The sequence below is a fragment of the Melanotaenia boesemani genome, chromosome 4, assembly GCF_017639745.1.
Source record: "Melanotaenia boesemani isolate fMelBoe1 chromosome 4, fMelBoe1.pri, whole genome shotgun sequence".
In the NCBI taxonomy this organism is placed as follows: domain Eukaryota; kingdom Metazoa; phylum Chordata; class Actinopteri; order Atheriniformes; family Melanotaeniidae; genus Melanotaenia; species Melanotaenia boesemani.
Genome location: NC_055685.1, coordinates 3,060,003 through 3,082,658, shown reverse-complemented (window position 1 = coordinate 3,082,658; position 22,656 = coordinate 3,060,003). Strand labels below are relative to the sequence as shown.

Genomic DNA, 22,656 nt, shown 5'->3' with positions numbered 1-22,656 from the left:
TTGTTTGGATGGTCATCTGCTTCAATTCAGCTGTGGTTTGAAGTGGCAGGCTCACTTTTTTCTCCTAAGAAATGAATAAAATCTCAACTTAAATGTGAAGCAATTCGAAAGATTCGGCACCCTGTATGAAAAAAACAAACCAAAACGAAAAAATCTTTATTTCTCTCCGTTTACGTCAGAAGTCTGATTTTCTTTAGTATGAAAATATTATTTTATGTCCTTTATGAGAATTTCCATTTCATTTGTTGATGTCCCTAAACGAGACGCTGGTCGCTCCATTGCAAATGTTGAATATCCAACCTACAGCTGATTTCACCGCGGTCTGCTGCTTCCCTGTCTCTGCTTCAAGTGAAGAAGTTCCTGATATCCATCTACAGAAGTCTAATATGTTTCAGTTAGTATGAGGTCATTTATAAAAATAATATAAAGTTGTCTGTTTTGTGATATTACAAGACCTCGCTCACCGGACACAAGGAAGGTGCTTCGGTTTGCATTATGAGTCAGTTCAGGTGGTCAGGAACTAACCCTACTACTCACATGTGGAAATGTACCGGATGTACATTTAAAATAACTTTTAGATCTTGAAAAGCTACTCTGATCACACTTCCAGATACCTGTGATTACATGTTTTAGTGAAATATTTGTGATTGTATAGATCTTATAGGTGAGATATATAAAGCACATGTAAATGATAAATGGAGCCTAAATATTGTTCCAACTGCACTCTCTCATCCTCGAGAAATGTCAGCTTGTTCGTCTATTTCTCGTGGTTTTTTTTTATTAAATGGTTGGGAAATAAAGAGGCAACGTTTAACAGGAACTTGTGAGTTTTATGTTCAGTTCTGCTGTCTTCAGTTTTAGAGGTGGAATCTGGTTTCCCAATTTTAACTGCAGGACCTCTGATCTGAACCAAGAACTCCAAAGGTTTTTTAATTATGCTACAGATACAAATATTACACAATAGGTGACCAATGGCACTGATTTATGTTTTTTTTTTTAACCTGTTAATGCCATATGTATATTCGAAACATACAGTTTCTGAGACCTTTAGCATCACTTTATGGTAAAAACTTTCCTCAAAACCCTGTTGAACACGATCCGATTGTCTTCTGACCCCTGGTGGACACTTTTTGAACTACAATAATTTTGACATTACACAGTAATAAACAGTACATTGCAAAAATGATTCTTAATAAAAAAAAAGGAATATTTTGTTAATGAGCCAAATAAAGACTTCAGATAAAAAAAAAAATCAGTTTCATCTTTTTTTTGGATAGCCCTTTAAAGGGTTAAATACGCAACGATGCTTTCTTGTGAGAGCAATGGAAACTTTCATCTGCCTGTAAAATGTTGGCAGAAATCAAATCTCTAATGTGATATACAAACATGATCCATGAAATGCTGCTGTCATGTAAAAACAGGTCCAGATCATTTTCTCTTGTTCTACATTTATGATCATTGCAAGTTGTCCTCATTTTGTTTTTCTAACTGTTAATTTCCACAAATCCATTTCTTCTTCTCTGTGATGTTAACACGAGTTTTAAAAGAATCTGTGGTTTGTCTCCAGCTGACGTCTCTAATCCCGCCTTGATCCACTGTTTTAAATGAGCTGGACCCTGAGAACCATCTGCAGCTGCTGCAGCAGTAAAACTGGATCACAGAAGAGGATTCCTGTCCGACTGCAGCTCAGATCTATTTATAACCAACATCTGCTCTTCATCACCCAACAGGAAGAGTCCTGACCAATGCTGAGCAGCTTCAGAAATGTTCCAGGTTCCCGTTTCAGAGCTGATATTTACTTTATTACACCTATAAAAATCATCTATTAATGACTGAAAGAGCAAATAAAAACACATTTATTTAAAAAAGAGCAAAAACAAAATCTGGAACGTTGTTAGATGTTAGAAGACAGCTGACGTCACATCTGAGCCTGAAGATAATGCTCATAATTAGCTCGAAGGACAAATTCAAAGTAGGGTTTGGACTTTAAACTGCTCAGCTCGTCCAGCTCCAGCAGCTCTTTGACGTCAGGCAGGTACGTCTCCAGAGGAACACCTGGAAGAGGGAGGGGCGTTATGTCTTGGTGAGTTTACGCATAATATTATTATTGAAATTGAAAAACAGATGATTTGATTGTTTGTGATTGAAATCTAATGACGTGTAGATAAACTTTATGTGGAGGCGTGTGCCTGCGTCTCTCACCTTCCTGTATGAGCTTGAGGAGGATCTTGACGAAGATGCTGTCCTTGGCTGCTTCCAGAGGATCATCGTTCCCGTCAGTGGAGGACCAGCTGGGAGGTGAGAGACGTGTGAAACACTAACAACCACAGACGGCTTCGATCTATTTAAAACTCGTTGTTTTCCACAACATTTTAAACAAACCTCAGAGACCTGGTGATGATGAAGATACACCACCATCATCACCAGGCTGTAAGGCTGCAGACTCAGCAGTTAAGGTACAGCGACACCACAGAGTCTTTTCACCCTCTGACTTTCATCAGGTTAAATCAAAATGCCACTTTTAGGCTTTTTAATTCAGTCAGCTCTCCCGTCTCCGAGACGACTGACTACAAACACAAACGTGACAAATCTTACTCGTCTTTCCTCAGCGCTTTGCCCAAGATCTCACATTTGAGCGAGTCGATGTCCACGGCGTCCTCCTGCAACACGGACACGGAAAATCCACGTAAGTCGCCGTTAAACTGCCTTCAAGCAGAATATGAATAAAATCAGGAAGTGACCTCGTTTATGTACTCCAGCAGGTCCAGAGCCTTTGTGAAGTCGTACTCGTTGGCTCGCCTGTTGTCGTCACAGATGTACAGCTGGAGAGGAAACATGGCAGCTTTCAGATTTCAGTTGATCTTTAAAAGTCCAAACTACATTATCTATGAAGTGAGTTGAGCATTTGATGAGATGGATGCTGCTTCAGTAAAGAAGCTTTTGACTCGTACGACACGATGGTCTCTCTTCATTACTCACCACTGTACTGGTCAAGCCCATGGTAAGATGCGTCTTATTTTCTTGTCTTTTTTTTTTTTGGTTGAAATTTCTGTTGATGATTTGTCATTGTTTGTCCTTTGGTAACATTTGTCTATTGTCTGTGTATGTTTTCACCTGTATGAGGTTGTGAGCGGAGAGCAGAGGCATGGTGTCGGGGTTCTGCTGTTTCTCCTCCAGCAGCTGTCTGGGCAGAGTCTCCTGATGCAGCAGGAAGCGCTCCTGTTGCACGATGTCTGAATGGACAGAGGACCGTGTTTAGTTTACTTACAGGCCGAGCTGCTCAACGTTGCCAAGAGACTTGTGTGTCTGTTAAGTTAGGTTTGTCTGGATTTTCATCAGCAGAAACATCAAACAAGGAATTAAATCAGAGTACTGGGTGGAAAAACAAAAACAGTAAAACAGAGAGGATTTTGGATCAATCAACAACCCACGTGGCAGCGAGTCACAGTGTCGGCTCATGCTGGCTCAGGCCTCATCCTTCTCTTTGTGTTTTAGTTAGTATTTAGAAACTGACTTTAAATTTGAGGAGATGCTAGAAAAACCTGGAAATTTGCCTCATTTAGAGTGGGCAGCCTCTCCAGGCCAGCTGCAGCAGTTTGGATTATAACTCCATTACAACTCTATATTTTCATGCTGCAAATAGTCATTTAGGCTCAAAATCTCATTAATTTCACCTTTAGGCAAAGGAGCTAAAGTGCAAAGAAGAAAAAGAATTGTCTCAAGTTTTCACTGCATTTATTTTTTCATTTCTCTGTGGATGGACTGCAGCCTCTCATTTCATAACAACCGTGACACGCAACGGTGAAGACATTATTTAAAAACTGGAACGATAGTGTATACCGCATTATTTTAATTCAAATATTAGTCTGAGATAACTGTCTTCTCTACTTGATATTGTTATATCATCTTATTTTTCACCATTGGATGGTTAACTCCTCAGATTATACTGGGGCACATTCCTCTTCCAATTCTCACATCAGTACAGGATCTTACAATGAATGAAACTCTGGGAGGACAATAAATGTAGAAGCTTATTGAGACGATGCCACAGAGAAAGCTGCTGGAATCACAGATGCAGGAGGTCCAACAAGATATTACAGAGGGCCTTTTCTGTGGATGGGCCATTTATCACTAGAATATTTTAAAGACTTTAAAGACCAATAAATGTCTTAATGTTATGACCTGTTATGTTTCTTCAGGTGACAACATTTCCACTAGAAATTTTTTATACAACTCAGACAGTTGTATAAAAACCAGGCTGAGATTTTACCGTCAACTTGTTTGGTGAGCTCGTCTTCGGGCAGGTCTGAGGCCAGCGCAGTCAGCTTACTGAGAGCCAGCAACGTCTTCTTCTTCACAAAGTAACGCGTCTCCATGTTGGCCTGGCTGTACAGAGTTCTGTGGGCCTGCACAGACAAAACATATCAATTATTTTTAAATTCATCACTAAATGATCAGAGCTTTTACACGTTCAGAGGTTTAGGCTGGTATCTCTGACGTTCCAGTCAGATGACAGAGAATGAACCTCATAAAAACAAAGAAGACTCAGACGCTAAATCTTCTAAGGTGAGAATCTGAGAGGTAAAAACTACAATCCTCAACAGCATCCTCGCTCTCACAGCTACATAAACATAACATGAAGCATCAGAAAAAAACGCAGCCTGCAGTTACACTGACAGCTTTCCATTGATTCATTTCAGAGAGAAAGCAGCAGAGGTTTGTGTTTATGCGCTGCGTACACTCTGGTAGTCATTCACGTGGATGTGGTGCAGCCAGCTGAGGTGCTGATGGGCCTCCAGGAAGCCGGCTAGTTGCTGGTGCTGCGCCACCGACTGTGACAGCAGCTTCCCCCTCTTTCCCTTCTCCATGTACCAACGAAACAGGAAGTCAGCAAAGTTCTACAGCAGAAAACGAGAAAGAAGAAAATCATTCACATGGACATGATCTGGTTACTAGCTGGGTTTTTAAAGAATCCACATGTAAACATGGTTTCAGAAACCTGGACAGATTCTTTCTTCACATCACTTTCTGAACACGCAGATAGCACACTAATCATAGGAGGGGATTTTAACATGGTTCTGTAAACCATCGAAACAAACACTGTTAAACAATATATGGAAGATTTTGGACTTTTTACAGTCTTATTACCCTAATATCAGAGAGTACACCATCTTTCCCTCAGTTCACCTTTCATACTCTAGGCTGGATTATTTTCTGGTTAGCAGCTCTTTGGTAAGTGAGATTTCAGAGACCCAGATTCCCCCCATCACTATCAGCGACCATGCACCAGTTTCCTTCACTTTGAGGAACACAAGAATCACTACTGTCCAGGGTGTACCCTGCCTCTCACCTGTTAATGCTGGGACAGGCTCCAGCTTACCCGCGACCCTTAATGGACTAAGCGATACAGAGAATGAATAAAAGAATCACTCCACCGGCTAAAAGCTGGAGATTTAATACAGCGTTGTTTAAAGATCTCGACTTTATCAGCTAATTCTCAAAAAAATGGGCTATATACTTAGAAAACAATGACAAACAAGGAGTCTCAGCATGTGTTCTGTGGGAAGCAGGGAAGGTGGTAATGCGAGGCAAAATTATTTTCACATAAAAAAAAGAAAGAAACTCAGAAACCTGGACAAAGTCAGATGTAGGAAGCATTTAGATGGCAGACAGCTGGATTTCAGGCTGGGTTGGGCTGAAAGATACTGTTCATCCGACCTAAATCAGCACCAAATTATTTAAGCTTATAAAACTAATCTGAAGCCATCAGTTATCAACTGCCATAATTATAGTATAAACATTATAATTTTAATCTCTTTTTGATGACTACAGAGACGTCTGTCTCATCACTGTGGGACAGAAACTCTGGAGCTAGCAGCCAGAACCAGAAACCAGGTCTTACAGTTTTGTGGTGAAAAGTTTGATTCCAGCTCTAAAAACTCTGCTAACATGTTCTCCTATGACTCAGTTTGAAATGAACCATGAAGGTCCTGCTGGTTTCCATGGTGATGAAGGAGGTTTTATAGTGAAGGATTCAATCTTCCTATCATAGACTATCTTGGGCTTCACTTCTTTCTGGACCCTCATGGTGTTTCTAAGGTGAATGTGGGGCTATCCCTGGATCCTCCTGACTCTGACCATTGATAGGTGTCCATCATCATCATCAGCTGATGGCTTCCTGGAATTTTTACCTGTGTAACACCTCTATTAAACACCTGGAAACCTGCTCAGGTTCACTTTTGACCTTCTACTGTAGCACAGTTCCTCCTCATTTCTAAATGAACTTCTGTCTTCTGGTTTTCACTGACAGTAATGTGCTTTTCTTCTAGGCGGAGAGAACCATTTACATTTTCTACTGTGTTCCAGGTGAATTTACTGTTCTGACACATCTGTGGTAATCTCACATGTCTCAGCTTTCTTAGAGACCAGGATTATACACACAGTCCTGGTAGTTGTGAAGATGTACCTAAATTTATTTTGGGGATGTCATTTCAGACAGGAGGCAGAAAAAACAGGTTAACTCAAGTCAGTTTCAGTCATGTTTATATTTGAGCTCTTCATCATGTTTTGATGAGCAGTCCACAACCAAAAGTAAAAACATTATTTAACGGAGTTTTATTTACCTTTTTTTTTTTAAAAAGTTGTTTTATTTACTGTACATAAAAAGCACCGTTTTAATTCATTAAATTGACACTTGAAAAACCTTTTTTTCCAACATAAAAACAGGTCAGAGAAGTGGGAAAAATTGGAATATGAAAAGCACCATATTAATGTGGCTTCTGTAAAAATAATGAAGAATTATTGTATCTATGGTTTTTCCTTATTTTTCTCACCGGGTTGGCACATAAAACATCTGGTGGAGAATCTCCAAGTCGATGACATTAAGCTGAATTATTAGCTTAAATGTGTACTACTTTAGAAGCTTAGGAAGTTTTTGTTTGACATTTAAGGAAATCTTTTGTGAAAAAATAAAGGGCCTGGTGGTTCTGCAGCTACGTACCTGATCTGCAAACTTGGCCATGTAGTGCTGCAGACGGCTCTGGTTGTCGGTCTGCTCGCACATCTGAACCAGGATGTCAAAGTCACAGTACTTCTCTGCCAGCGCTGCGACCCACTGGTACTGACCCAGCTCCACTGCAGCACACACAGTCACAGACATGAAGCCCACCAGGAAACATCTCCCACTTCACCCTGAAGTTCAGCCCACTTACACAGCGGAGCCAGCAGCTCGGAGCGCCGCTGGCTGTACTCCATCTCCAGGCTGTTGTAGCGCTCCTGTTGGGCCCCTAGGGGCCTCTGCTGTTGCACTGAAGTCAGCTGAGCTACGTAGCCGCCTAGGTAGATGTCCAACAGCGCCACCAGCTGCTCACAAAGGGCGCTGCGCAACTCTGAATCAGCATGTGGGTAGACGGAGCGCAGGGTGATGTCGTGTTGGCGGGAAATGACCGTACGAATGCCTCCGACACCACCTGATGCTACAGGAAAGAAGATGTGGGGGGAAATGATTTATTTTCATTCAACAGAAACTCTTGAGAAGCTCAAGTTCTAAAGCCCATGTACGGGACATTACCTGTCCATGGGACATACTCAGGCTGTGCAGCAGCATTTTCAGGAGCTCTGTACATGGAGGCCTTCGTCTCTCGGTACTGACCCGCAGCCTGAAGCATGTCCTGAACGCACAACAAGGTCTCTGATGTTATTACAGTTTCCCCCATGCCACCCTTCATTTAATAAGTGATAAATTTACCTTAAAGATGTTGTTCACTGTGAGGACCACCTCGGCCCACTGCACCGAGTCGACTGGGTTCTCCTTCAGACTCCGCTCCTCTTCCTCCAGCAGACAATCAAACACAGAGGAGATCTGAGACACCTGTAAAAGGAAGCAACACAATATAAAACCCCCCATCCAGCTTCAAAACGTCGCCCTTAAAGGTCAGAGACAAACCTCTCTGAAGAAGACGTCGGCCACAGTGAGGCTGGGCGGCACCGAGGTGTTGCTCCTCTGCAGCGCCGTGCTGATGGCCCGGTTCACCAGCTCGGCATGCTTAGTGTGGTGGTTCTTCAGCACCATGGCTGCCTGCAGCTTCTCAGCATGCTCACACAGCAGCAGACGCGTTGCCATGGGAGACGATCGCACTGTCACCTGACTGAGTCGGTCCAGCAGGCCCACCTGAACAGAGGAGGAGCCGAAATCTGAGCCATCTTTTTTCTTATAGGTGAGTTTAAAAGGTTTTTCGTTTAGTTTTTTTAAAACTTTTTATAAGCTGTGCAATGATGCAAACTTGAAAGAGCTCTGAAAACATCTATGATTTCTACAAAAGTCAAGTCTGAGCAAATTTAAGGTAAGAACGTTCTTTGAATGACACCATTTTGTCAGTAATTACATTTTTATTAGACTCTGGTGAAGGACTCGGCAGGCGGTCAGATGACACAACTTGTTTATATGTGGGCATCCACTGCCTCACTTTTATTTATTTTTTTTAACTACTTAGGAAAAATAACAGCTTGTTTTAGCAAGCAGTTACCAGTGAATACATTTGGTGAAACTAGAGCGCCCTCTGCTGGACAGTAAAGGAAACTACTTCCTACAGGCAGACGCATTTCTCTTCACAGATTAAAGTTAGAAGCATAAAGAAAAAAGGAAATATTTGTCATTGCATGTTTAAACACAATGTAAAGTAGAGGCTATTATTTACTTTGAACTGACTAGATACTGATTAGATGACAACAGATTGGCTTGAATGTAAATTGCTCTGAGATGATTGTGAATTGGTGGTATACAAATAAAACTGAATTGAATTGGAGATTAAAAAGACTATTTTCTTTATCCATTTATTTTATGTCAATGTGTTACTGATGTTTAAAGTTTCCCAAAGTTCAAATGGATGTTTGGGAAAAAAAAGGGAATCCAGGAATCCTAGCTTCTTCCAACAAAGTGGATTTTGACCTGTTTTCTAAGTAATTCAAATATTTTATACACCTTAAATGATTTTTTAGTCCCTTTGCACATATGTAATAAATAAAATGTAGCTGTTTAAACAAATATATTAATAAAAACCTAATAACTACAGCAGAATATAAAATGTGAAAAATGCATTACATGGGAATAATATAAACCATGGAAATTAAAAGCATAATTGTGAATATTTTTCTAAATTAGCTGGTAAAAGTGAACCTTTTTATGTATAAATACATGTTTATTTAATTGTGCATGTAATAAAAACATTATTTTTATATTTATTTATATATTATAAAAACAAAACATTAATCGGACAATATAAACGGACATCACATTGATCACTCAGTTTCACTTTATTACGGCGCAGATGTTTCAGGCAGAGTGCTTCCTCACTTTTCTGTTTATTTAAAACCTCCAGCAACGTGTACATACGGTTGTCTGAATGTCTGTTAGCAACATAACTCAAAAGGGTTGAACAGATTGTGGTTAGACTTTCAGGAAACCTCAGAAATGGAATAAAGAAGCAAGTGATTAGATTTTGGAGGAGATCCGGATCCCCGCCTGGATCCAAGATTATTTTAAAGGATTTTTTACTTTGGGGAGAAGGGATAATTATGCCATTAAAGTTTCTAACTCAAAAACAACGCCCACAATCATTGGCTAAAAAACAAAAAGAATGAATTAAAATGGCTTGGTGGAGGTTTTGGTTCTCAGTGCTTCTAGTTTCCAGTGAGTTCTTTGGAGGCTCAGCCCCCCATATGAGTGCGTTTGTCAGGAATTAATGTTCCAACACAATGACCGCATGAGTACTTGTGGTTCCATAAATTCATTGTTGTGCAGTTCTGCCATGTATGAGCATTATTATTAACCTCACTATTTCAGATGCAACTCTAGTGGAGCTGAATGGACTTGGGAACAAGTCAAGAACATCGATCAGTGACGAGGCTTTATTTCTACATCAAAAGGAAGCATCTTTTCCTTAAAAACTCTTTCTCTAAGCCTCCTCTCGCCATTCGCACACCAACATTGACGGGATTGACGGGACATTTTCCAAGAGACCTGGTTGGTCAGGAGGTGGTACTTTATACTCGTTGACCTCTTATCCAGAACATAGTTGCTTAAGTAAGTTACCGTGGTGATTTTTCCCGGTAACAAGTGAACCAGCTTTGTCGTACAGAAAACCCTGGGTCAACCCCTAAGTTACCTCAAAGAGAAAATCCAGCTTTGTTGTGCAGGCCTCTGGTCTTGCTGGTACAGATGTATTATGTGGTTTAACAAGTATACAAGGCCTTCCCTTAAAAAAGTCTGTCTGGATGAGAACAGATGTTGCTCTAAGACGTCTAGATTGTTTCAGCATTGATGGTGTTTCACAGATGTGACAGCTGCCACTTGTCTCTCCATATTTACTTCTGAGAGACTCTGCCTCTCAAAGGTGCTCTTGTCATACTCAGTCATGTTATGGACATGTTGATAATTAACCAGAATATCTGCAGTGTTTCTTTTTAATCCACTTTTGTTATTCCTGCTCCAAATTTGAGATGAATTTTAAGATGACCTTATTATTTTTATGAAATGATAAAATGTCTTATCAGCATTTGATGTTTGTTTGTCCCACTGCAGACAAATGATTGGATAGTTAAAACAAAACGGTTGTACAGAAAAACATCAAATACTTGCAAAAAAAGAAATCCTTTCAACGTGTCCAAACAGATAAAAAAAAACAGAATCAATTAAAGGTGTCGTCACCTGGTCTTTTCATGAATCCACTGTCCTCTAAGTGTCTTTAAATACTTTTTTTGAAAACTTATTAAACAAAAAACAAAAACAAACATCAAACATAGAGCTTATTCTGACCCTTTGCTTATACCACAACTTTGTCTCGTGAGAGTTCATGCAAGCTATTGACAAACGTTAATGAGGAGCGTGCTGATTGGCCGCAGTGAGGCCAGAGTCGGAAGGGGGGCTGGCCCAGTGCGGGCACAGTCAAAACATAAACAGCTTAAACCTGGTACCCACATTTCTATTATCTTATGAGATTTTTTTATCTGTTAGAGACCTCACAAATGAAGATAGAAAAACAGGCATTTAACAGTTCTGATCATATTGTGTGTGCTGTGCTCCGATAATATAATCACAGAACAACACACACATAACGATGCTGTCCCGCAACTGATCTAAAATCTAGTCCTCCAAGCCGGACATCTCACATGACCAAACGTCATCTAATAAAAATATAGAAGAAGAACCATAGCAACAACCGACACAAAAACGAAGAAGAAGAACCATAGTAACAACAGGAAAACAACACCCAGCACGGAAGAGGATATGTAGGATGAGGGAATGATGGTGGTCTTGGGACTACTGTTAACAGAAAAAGACAGAACTGAAAAAATAACAGACTGGAGACGGCATGAATACAGACTTTACATCCTTCCTTGTTCCCCAGCCAGCCAGCTCTCTGATTGGCTACAATCCGTACCACGTCACCATCCACACTGTTTAAAGTCATGAGTCGTTGACTTTTCTCACACATCTGAAGATATTGGGTCGTAAATATTGAGCATGTTCAATTTTTCCAATTCTCGGCTTTGACCTGTTTTGGAGCGGATTATCGGGACACATCTGCTTCTAACACACTTCAGACCATATCATGATTGGACAGGGAAATCTTATAAGACTCATGATAATGGGGCGTTTTCTGGGTGATGACTCCTTTAACAATGATTGAATGAAAAATAAAATAAAACCAAATTTAAAAAACAAACTAAATAAAACAGACCCAGAAAACTTTCTCCCTCAAACTATTGCATAACACATAGAAGATCTAACCAAGCAGTACGTCTTTACCTGCTGCAGAAAGTCCATGAAACAACCGTGGGCCTTCATCTTGTCCTCCAGTTGGTGGAGGATGATGAGGGACGTGAGAGGAAAGCCAGCACACTCTGAAACAGGGAAGGAAAAAAACACAACAGGACAAATAAAAGTTAAGAGCCGACGCTAAAACTGTTTACAAAAATATTACGCATGACTAGGCCTTTTGTTTTTCTAACTAATGTTGGTTAAATGGTATAAATTCCACCGTATGCTCAGTGTTCAGAGAAATATTTCCTTACATATGCTCTTGTCAATTTTATATTTTTAACAATTCACTTGCTGCTCTAACTGGAATTTCCCAAATGTGGGAGAAATAAAAGACTTTTTTTTATCTTATTTTATTTATTAAGCATATATGACATGTAAATATGAACTGCTCTATATTCTAACCAGGACGCAAAGTTGAGATATGAGTGGCTTTACTTAACAACTACAAGATGCAACCTGTAGCCCACACACTTGACAGGTTTCTACTTTGTCCTTCTGGTAAAATCCGAACAGTCTGATGTTTTTTATCTTATTTACACCACAGCTCCTCATTTCTTTCTACGAGTCGCTAAGTAACTGTTCCTAGTCTGGCTTTCAATCCAGCGTGAGTAGTTGATTTTATTGTTTTAACTTGTCTTTTGCTTCTTTTTTAGTCTTGTACTTTTATACATGATTGAACTATTTATTTAGATGTTTTTTTTTTTTATTTACTTATTTTTAAGGCATTTTATTCCTCAACACTTCAGTCTGAGGTTGCTGTTCCTAAGGGGCTTTATAAATAAAGTTGGCTTGACTTCTTCCCTCACCATCTGGGACCGACTCAGCCCAGCGAGGGTCTGAGGCCGGGTAGTCGTCCACCAGGTCCAGGTTAATCTGCGTCACGATGCCGTCCAGCTCAGCTCCGTTCTCTCCATCACTGTCGGCGGGGAAGAGGTCATCTGTGACAGTCTGAGCTCCCACCAGGTCATTCCTGATAAACCAGATAAACATATTTATTCAGCTGTAACTGTTGAGACTCTCTGGTGCTGCTGCAATTAGAAATGATGATATTCCGCATCTTTAAGTCTTTAAATTCATGTTTACTAATAATTACAACAATTGGTACGAGACGTTCAGGAAGATGTCCAACTCTGACCAGCATGTTTCACGTTTTAGTTTAAAAATTAACCATATGTTCTGCTCTTGGGTCCAAATAACCTTCACAACTTTTTCAATCTTTTGTTTTTTTATGAGACGCACCGACAGAACTGCAGGAAGGCGGCTTTCAGGAGTTTGGTCTTGTCCTCCTGGGCTACAGGCTCCGCCCTTGTTGGAGTCTCCATGGCAGAAACCTGAAACAGTTACAGTTATAACATCATTTACAACCATTTCCCTATACTGGTTCTCATCAGATGTCCAAAGAGTGAATTATTACAGCAGGTAAGAATCATGACATGCTACATGCACAAATTAATGTTATTCATTTATCTGTTCAACTGTTTATTATTTTCCAAACTGGAAGTAGAGACTGAGACTTAGCTTGGTATAAAACCTGCAGGAAGCATCACCCGTGACTTCCTCAGATGAGTTTTTACAGTCTGATCGAACAGCGTTACAGAAACGTTCAGTGCTGCGGTTCATGCATAAAAAAATAGTCTTTTGCTCTGTAGATGCAGCGTTGACCTTTACCTCCGGTGCTGCTGCTAGCGAGGAGCACAGTGAGTCCTCCATGGTCTCTGGCAGGATGGAGGCGCTCTCTCTGGCCACCACTGCCACCAGGCCGCTGTTCTGGGAGAAAAACACCGGCAGGCCGGCGCATAAGCCTCCGCCACGGATGCCGTCACCTGAACAGACAGACCATTCATCTTTAAGTTTATACTCCTGCAGTTTTGTTAGACAACTGACATCAGGCTTTAAAGTGACACACACACACACACACACACACACACACACACACACACACACACATTGTGGTTGGATTAAAGTTCTTCTATTCAGGGGTGATGGCTAAAGAAAAAAAAAATCCTGAGCCTGAACATTTTAAGGTGCGTCTTGCTAAAACTGATCTGAAATTTCATCACATTATCGCACAGAACATGTAACATCTTTGTCCACAATAACAATGAATCCACGACTGTTTCTATATTCATGTTTTTTTTCTAAACTGCTTACAAACAAAAATTTACACAACTTTGAAATGTGCTAGATTATTTTAAAAATAGTCGTGTTAACGTCTGACCTGTCCTTTGGCAGAGCCAGATTGGTGGTTATGGTAAAAAAGATGGTAATAGTAATACACTACAATATGGTCCTCACACATGTAATGCTTTTAAAATCCAAAAATAAAGTTTTCTAAGTTGTCACTGACAGAGTGAATATACTACTGTACCCTGTGCTGCAGCGCCCATGTTACTTAACTGTGCTGCAGAAGGCTCAAAGGCTTCAGGGACCAGGACCCTGATTGGCTGCACTAGTGGGCTGGTGGCTCTGGGGGGTGCCAGGTCTGTTGCATCTAGGTGGGGGGTTGCTGTGGGTGGTGGTGGTGTGGACCGCGCTTGGGGCTCGCTGCCCTCTGGTCTGCCTGGGACGTCCCCCATGTGGCATAGTGGGTGAGTTATGTATGACGTGACTGTGTGATAGTGAGTGCGTATGGGTACAGCGCAGGGAAGGGTGTGAGTATGGAGTTGTATGGGGTGGAGATTGGAGTAGGTGGAGGGCGGGGTCGATGGTGCCCTGGTTCCCGGGGTGTGCGGCTGGAACATCGGGGTGTGTGCTGGCTCACGCCAAGTGGTTGTCTGGGGTGGCTACCGATCTTCGCCCACTGGGGCCTGTGCCCCAAGACAGCGGAGGGCTCTGGCTGGGGCTCTCCTCTGCCGCCCTTCGGGTGGGGCTGGAGTCGTCTTCGTGGTGGGGTAGCTTGGGTTGGTGCTCCGGGGCTGGGTCTCTGGGCCCTGGTCTGCCGCTAGCCTCTGTGGAGGCGTGGTTGCATTTGCACGATCTCACTCACCACTCTTCATCACTGATCACTCCTTACTCCTCATCCTCTGCATGCTGACACAGTCACTGAGCTGTCCAGTGGGTTTATACACTAAGAGATAATTTCTCTTTTTTTCTGTGAGTTTGTATCTGGTTGTTGTTGTGATATGTTTGTGACATGTCTTTTTGATTTGGTTATTATTTAAGAACTCTTAATGACCGACTGCTCTGTTTTTCCGTAAAAGCCCCAGGAATCTTTCTGGTGTGTTTGTGTACGAGTGTAGCAGTTTGTTGTCTGGTGATGGTGTGGATTGAAGGGTCGTTGCTTCTGTCTGTGGTGTTTTTGTCTCCTCTTTCTTCTTTCTTCTTTCGCTTTTGCTTCTTTTTGCTGTCTTCCTTCTTTTTCTGTCCCCTCCGGTCAGGTCCAGCAAGACTACATAGATTCCATGATTCAAAGTAAATAAATAAATTTATAAATCAGATTATCAAGAAGAGCCTTTTACCCATAAGCCTCCCCTGGGCAAAGCAAATTTGTTCGGCATGACACAGCAACCAGATTATCATTCTGCTGCTATGATACTGGACAGGTTAAAAAAAAAAAAAAAAAGGCATCATAAGGTACGGTATGGCTGCATGGTTTGGCACATTACAGTTCAGTCTAAATCTACGCTCACAAACAGTGAAAACAGCAATGAAAGTCAAATAACCAGTAGCTGTTCTGTACTGGGAGGCCTCAGTCCAGTCAAGCCAGCTACGGATGCAAGCTGACGTCAGATGGAGGAACATCAGTCACTGATCCATACATCCGATCAGACTTCTATCAAGTCTGACAAAGGGTGAAACTGCGACGTGTCTGATGATTAAGATTTATCAATCACTCATTTACAGAATTACAGATCTACACCATGACGGGAGCAGCAGTGATGCACCTCCTCTATTATTTACAAAATCTAGACCTTAAAAACAAACAAAAAAAAACAACAAAAAAAAATCCCATTTGTGCCCCCCTTTTCCTGGTCAGTGCCCCTGCCTGGCCCCCTCATCAGAACTCTTCTAGACCCGCCCCTACATATAAATATTTGTTCTTCAGGGGTCTGTAACCACGCCGGTGCGATCAGATCATTGTCAGAGAAAAGAGGCCAGCTGGAGCCTTTAAAAGGTTTTGTTTGACATTGATGGACCATATAAAACCAGAGATATGTCTGAATTTAATAAAACAATATTAACTTGAGCGTAAAACAGTGACGGGTTGAGTTTGTTTCTATTTACTCGTCATTCTACTATATAGAAATAAGTTTTATTTGTGGGTTTTTTATTATAACAAAAAGTAGATTATATTTTTCAATTGTGTAATAAAGTAGGTTAAAGAGAAAAAATAATGATCAGATCATATAGGTGAAGTTGTGCTAAAAAAGTGATCTCAAGCAAAGGTGATTAACATTTTTTATGTTGTATGTAAAGGCAAATCAAAAATAGCCTCAGAGTGCTCAGAGTTTATCAGGACTTTACTGAGTTGTGTGACGAAGTTTAAATGTCAGTTCTGAGGTGGTATGTGAGGTAAAAAGCTTGAGAACTGCTCTTCTATAATACCATTACTGTCTTATAAAGTCACATTCATTATTATTTTGTATTATTTTGCTTTGGCTCCTCTCACCTGATGAGTTAAAACTGATTTTCTCGTCTGGCAGCGCTGCCCTGCTGGTGCCGGTGGAGCAGGCGTACACCAGCTCCTCGTTGTACAGGAAGGCGGTGGAGCCGGGGGAACGTGGCACCACCAAGCGCATGGCCTGCAGGGCCTGATCGCTCTGAGGAGACAACACAGCAAGTATGCATCAGCACAAAATGTCTGCTTATCGGATTCACGTTAGGATTCAATAGTTTTGAAATGACAATAATCCTTTTCTCCTTCAGTGAGCAGAATCTGTAAACGGCTCTGATGTATAGACGTGGAGCCGGGAGCATCCCTGTCCCTGCAGCATCTGGACGGACTAACCTGGAATGGACAGCTGTACTTGGTCACCTCGACGGTGAACTGGTCAGAGATGGAGGCCCCGCTGTCCTGGAGAGTTACCAGGCAGAAGTAGGCCAGGCAGGGAGTGTCTGATGGGTTCCAGGCTGCAGCCAAAACCACCAGGCCAGTTCTGAGGGCACACAGCACAGAGACTGACTCAGACCAGCCATGCATCAAGAATCAGAAAATGTGTTTTAACTCATGAACCAAATTTAAAATGCAGCGAAGAGAAAGGGGGATAAAACAGGTACACTTGTAGAGGTTTGTTGGGTCTTTGGCAGTTTTCTGTCCCAGCATCACAGTGACCATGAGCATGAAAGATGTCTGAAACATTTCATGTTGCCGACACAACGAAAAGATCAGAGAGGTGTACAATGACGTAAGTTCAACACAATCAAACCCTCAAGTTATTTGGATCAGCAAAACATAAAGCATCAGACAGAGACAGCAGGTATGGTCAGGGCTGCAGACTAACTTTTTCTATGAGGAGCACAGCAGCCCCTAACTTAAAATTTTAGGAGCATGAACAGAAAATTTAGGGGCGCACACTGAAATTGCCTTGCATAGCAAATTTTCACATTTCCTCTAATTTTCACTGTATTAGTGATAAATACTTGAACAATAAATTCAGAAATTACAATGTTTACAATTTACATATTTTTGTGCAGCAGTTGACAACATAAAAAAAAACATCTTACTGGTCACACGAATACAAAACAGGTAGACAAAGAACTTGTCAAATCAAATCATCATCCCCCATAGGGCATGGTATGACTGGTCCATGTAGTTCCTGGTAATAAACAGCTTCAGGGACTGATGCTCCTCTCCAGGCACTGTTCCAACTCCTCAGTAAGAAAAGCAGCTATTGGCTGTCCTAGAAGTGGCTAGAAGTCGCTAATTAGCATAATCAGCCTTGTACATATAGTTGTAATGGATGTGGTGGGAAAGGGAAAATTTACTTAAAAGACAACCTAAAAATATTTAGAACAGCAAACTAAATAAATAAAATAATTCAGCCAATTTTTCTTTATTTTGTAGTTCAGTTTTTTTTTTTAAGTGTATTTAGTTTTTTTAAAATTAGGAGTCTGGAACATTTCACAATACTTTTAACTTTGTAAATATTTTTGTCCACACTCTTCATAACAAGCAGGGAAGCAGAAGTTTGTTAGCGACAAAATAAATTAAATTATAACTACTACAAGAAAAAGATCAGCAAATGTATTGGTCGCCATTGCGCAAGTAGATGAAAAATTCACTGGTACTGTCTCACATTTTAGTCACAAAATACGACCATTTGGTTGCCGTCTGGAGCCCTGATAAACTGAAACAGACATGGGACGTGCGTGTGCACGCTTTGATAAATCTGAAAGTTTTTGTGCGCTGCATTTCCCTGCAAAGCAAACCTGTAGTTTGCTTTGCTAACGCAGTTTGATAAATGATGCCCCCGCTGCATAAAAACATTGAACTGCTGTTAACAAACATTTATCCATACCATCATGTTTCACTGACACAGATTTACATTCAGATGAAAACACTCACTGGCTGAGCTTCATGTCCAGGTACGCTACGTTTGCCCCCTCCTTCATCTCCTCGTAGTTGCTCTCTGACCCCTGGTGAAAAGAAACTTCAGTCATCATGTCAGGTTTTTGACCAAAACATCCACCACCTCATCCTTCCCATCAGGGACCATCACTGTTGAAAGGATGGATAATCTTTAAATATGGACATTTTTCTGGCTTGTTAGTGTGTATTTCAACACACCCCTCCCTTCACAGTTTGTTAGCACCGATGCTAACCATGGCGATGCACTCTGATGAAGTTTCAGGAGTCAGAGTGATTTGAAGTTTATTCCATCCTAAAAAGGGTGGATCCAAATATTTTTTCTTGATTCCATTGTTGTGCAGGCAAACTACACCACCTTTCCCAAAAAGGTTACACTCAAACACCTTGTTGGACCTTCTTTAGCTTTGACTCCAGCAGGATTCTCTGTGGCTTCGTCTCTATAAGCTTCTGCAGTGTCACAACATTTATTTCCATCCAGCGTTGGTTCATTTTCCTCCAAGATCTTGTAGTGATGATGGGTGAGTCAGACCTCCAGCACATCCCAAAGATTCTCCAGGGGGTTCTGGTCTGGACTCAGTGGTGCCAATCCTTTTTTTAAAATGATATCTCCTGTTCCCCGAACCACTCTTTCATAATCTAAGCTGCATGAATCCTGGTGTTGTCATCTTGGAATATGGCCGTGCCATCAGGGAAGATGGAATAATCAGCTCATTCGGTATATTCAGGTTGTGTTCCTTTCATACTGTTCATGTGGAAATGTTCTTACTTTCACTATCAAACATAGCCCTGAGCTCTGCTGGTGTTTTTCTTCCATCTGATTTCACTAAACATTTAATTGATCACCATCATTCAGGATGTTTTTCTGACAACATTTCTTTCTGGAAGATGATGGTTCCCCACTATCCTTCAAGTTTTTAATAATGTTTTGGACAGTTCTGAACCCAGTTTTACTCATTTCTGCAGCTGTTAGATGTTTTCGCTGCTTGTTGTCAATGATCTGACCCTTCTGAAACAGACTAACATCTTTTCCACGACCACAGGATGTGTCTTCCCACATGGTTGTTTAAGAAATGAGAAGCTGCTTCCTGCATCAGTTGGGGTTATATAACGTGTTGTAGCTGGAAGATAATCAACCTGCAGGAATTATCCAATGGAAGGCTTTGACCTGTTAGCTAAGTTAAATCCAGGTGGTGAAATATTTGGATGGGCGCTGCATTAAAGAAAAATGCATCTTCTAATATTCCACTGTTAGTCACATAACAAATGTCAAACAGTCCGTCCTATCAGATCGCACGTATACACGGTCACGAGCAGTGATGGGAATAACGGAGTTAAAATAAACGCCGTTACTAACGCCGTTGCCTTTTTTAGTAACGAGTAATCTAATTAATTACTTTTTCTATCGTTACAACGCCGTTACCATTACCAAAATGCCGTTACTACAAGTTACTGAGTGAAGCTACGAAGTGGTCGTCCCACTTGGTTTAACGCTAGCTTGGCTCACAGACACAGGAGCTCCAAATGTGTGTGTGTTTTCCCCTGTAGTGAAAACAGGGGTAAGCGATTAAGTAATGATGATTGGAGGAAAATTTTATAAGCCAATCAGAGACACCAGGTGGGCGGATGTTTACACACAAACCCAGCACATAGAAGCACACACACAAAAAATCAGAGATGGCGAGTCCGGAGTCTCAGGGAAAGACGGCGTTTTCGAGGTGGAAATGATGAAGAAAATTCTTGAAGTACAGTTGTACCAGTTGTGGTCTTTTGAGGTGCAATAAATATTAAAACGTCTGTTCAGGTACCAGTCTCTGCTGTTCTACTCTATGCACCTGGCCTGTGAAACCTGTTCTGAAAAAAATCAAACTTCTTTGACATTTTTAAACTTTAAAAAAGTAATGAAATAGTTACTTTCCCTGGTAACTAGTTATTTTTATAGTGGAGTAACTCAGTTACTAACTCAGTTACTTTTTGGGAGAAGTAACTAGTAACTGTAACTAATTACTTTTTCAAAGTAACGTGCCCAACACTGGTCACGAGTGACCCCCACTTACCCAGATGGAATCGGCGATGCTCACAGTAATAGCTCTGCGAGTATCCCAGCTGAAGATCTGGTGCTCTGAGATGTCGTCCACTTCCCATTTACTCAGACTGGAGGAGGTCAGTGTGTACAGGCAGCTGGTTCTCCCCACCCACAGCACCTTGTGAAGCTGAGCAAATAACATACAGTAATAAATTAGAACAGCACACTGTATTTTTACCACAATCTGATGCACAGCAAGTCAAAAAGCTTTATGTATGGCCTCTTACCAAATTACATTTTTAATTGTCCTGCATTTGTAACTATTATCTCCAAGACATTAAAAATAAACAGCTTATAGTGCATGTTTACCATCTGCCCACTCTATCTGAAACTTTACAGAAACTGTCTACTTTCTCACATACACCGAGGCCTCTTACCAACATGCCAGCGTTGGCACAAGATTACTTTGCAGGCTAAATCCTCTCTGTGTTGTTGTGATCTTAAATTTAACTATCAAAAAATACAAAATGACACCCAAATCCTACAGAAGAAGCTGTTCTTAGAACTCACTGTGTCATTGCCTGGTGGAGAGAGGATGCCAAACAGGCTGGAGACACGGCGTCCAATGCCAGACAGCATGCCCTGACCCTGCTGCAGAGCACGATACTGCAGCTTCCCTGAAGTGTCAGCACTTGCCCTCAACAGCTGATTCTTAACTGATGATAACACGAAGCTCCCACCCTTAGAGAGAAGAGAGAAGTTAAACAGAAGCATGGTAGGATTAAAGCTTTTAAGATTCAGACCAGATCGCAATAAGTTTCTTCTTTGGATATTCAAACTACACAGTTTAAAAAGTAAAATGTAAATAAAAGATCATGGATTCAGAAGCAGCTGTGTTATTAGATGATTCCAACCAAACATCAGCATAAATCAAACTTTCTGAGGATCTACTTACTCTGATTGCAACAACAAAGTTGCAGAGATTTCCCAGGTCCACATTAGTTTCTGTGTAGTTGCCCTCATGTGCCAGGCTCGGCCAAAAACGAGCCGGTCCTTCAGCAGCCAGCACCAGGACAGAGATGGACTGAACAGGGGCCACCTCCAGAGGAGCAGCAGACGTCACTGCCACAAGGTCGGCTGTGTAGATGTACTGACTGCTGGGCAGCTGCAGCTCCTTACACACTGACAGCTGCGGAAAACAGTTTGACATCTTACTGTAAAGATGTCACTGACTGTCACTTTAAACTGTTGCCATTTTAAAACTCTTTTTAGGTGGGTGAGGGTGCTGTGTTATACCTTGGCTACAGGAGTCTGACAAATCTTCCAGATGATCAGTCTCTCTCCACAAACCATCCAGGCCCAACCGCTCTCATTTACCTTCACTGAGATCTGGTCATCAGCTAAAGGATCAACATACACACAACTGTTCAGTGGCACCACAATAAGACATTTACCAGAAACAAAACTGGCCAACAACACAAAATAAATCATAGGAAGCAGACATTGATGGACCTGCTTTTCTTTTGTTAGAGTTAGTTCTGAACAAATGTCAAATGAGAGCCAAAGAAAACTCATGTTGTGCACAATGTTTGGGATAAATTCTCTGCTTTCTGGGATAACAACACAATTATGCCAGAAACCCATTTTCACCAGGGACAAGGCAAGTCTTACCATCGGCCATGGTCAGCGCCTCCATCACCTTGACAGGTAGCGACGAGCCAAATGTCTGCACATCATAGTTGATGGTTTCTACAGATGCGTGGCTCTGTACTCGGGTGGGTGTTGACCTGAAGGAGAGACACATGAAGACAGAGTGGACAAATTTAAATAACCGTAATCTGAATAATGAGCCATTAGTGAATTTGCCATTTCACAGCGTTAAATATCTGATTTGCAGCATTTACAATAGTCCATTGTTTGACGCGAACAGCAGCGTATGTACATGAACAACCAAAAACGTCCTGGTTCTGTGTATCCACTCACCTCGCCGACAAAGGCGTCCTGCGCGGGGAGAACAGCAGGTTGGTGGCCGAACTGGAGACGCTCTTCCTCCCGGTGGTCTTGCCCTGCTGCCTGCGACCAGAGGTCGGAGCAGTGCGGGGGGTGAACATGCCTACTCCAAACAGTTCAAAAGTCGAAAAATATAAACAGCTTTCACCGTAAGAGGAGACAGTTACAACACAACCGCCGCAGAAACTTTCCTCCCTCGAAACAACGCGCGGTGCAGTCGCTTGAACTAAACGTCATCTTCAACCGCCCATTCCAGAAACTTTATTAACATAA

General features: G+C 41.5%; 1 protein-coding gene across 1 annotated transcript; it reads right to left on the bottom strand.

Annotated features, from left to right (window-relative positions):
* Positions 1 to 1,840: 1,840 nt before the first annotated feature.
* On the bottom strand, positions 1,841 to 22,621 carry nup133 (nucleoporin 133). Its single transcript, XM_041982961.1, has 25 exons — positions 22,357 to 22,621; positions 22,045 to 22,160; positions 21,670 to 21,773; positions 21,329 to 21,562; positions 20,944 to 21,114; positions 20,405 to 20,560; positions 18,327 to 18,397; positions 16,770 to 16,917; positions 16,431 to 16,581; positions 13,490 to 13,644; positions 13,061 to 13,152; positions 12,628 to 12,791; positions 11,807 to 11,901; positions 7,946 to 8,170; positions 7,748 to 7,870; positions 7,571 to 7,670; positions 7,212 to 7,475; positions 7,001 to 7,134; positions 4,740 to 4,898; positions 4,271 to 4,406; positions 3,115 to 3,233; positions 2,742 to 2,822; positions 2,596 to 2,660; positions 2,203 to 2,291; positions 1,841 to 2,055 (listed from the first exon to the last, which is right to left on the bottom strand). Exons 1-25 carry the CDS (start codon positions 22,482 to 22,484, stop codon positions 1,919 to 1,921), a joined length of 3,417 nt encoding a protein of 1,138 aa, XP_041838895.1. The 5' UTR covers positions 22,485 to 22,621; the 3' UTR covers positions 1,841 to 1,918.
* Positions 22,622 to 22,656: the final 35 nt, after the last annotated feature.

What these genes read in the sequence shown, in the direction of transcription:
- nup133 (XM_041982961.1), bottom strand. Translation starts at nt 22,484, where the DNA reads ATGTTCACCCCCCGCACTGCTCCGACCTCTGGTCGCAGGCAGCAGGGC. An exon ending in CTGGACATGAAGCTCAGCCA is followed by an intron (nt 16,918 to 18,326) that starts GTGAGTGTTTTC and finishes GTGTGCCCTCAG; the next exon opens with AACTGGCCTGGTGGTTTTGG. An exon ending in CGAGCTGCTGGCTCCGCTGT is followed by an intron (nt 7,135 to 7,211) that starts GTAAGTGGGCTG and finishes TGTGTGCTGCAG; the next exon opens with TGGAGCTGGGTCAGTACCAG.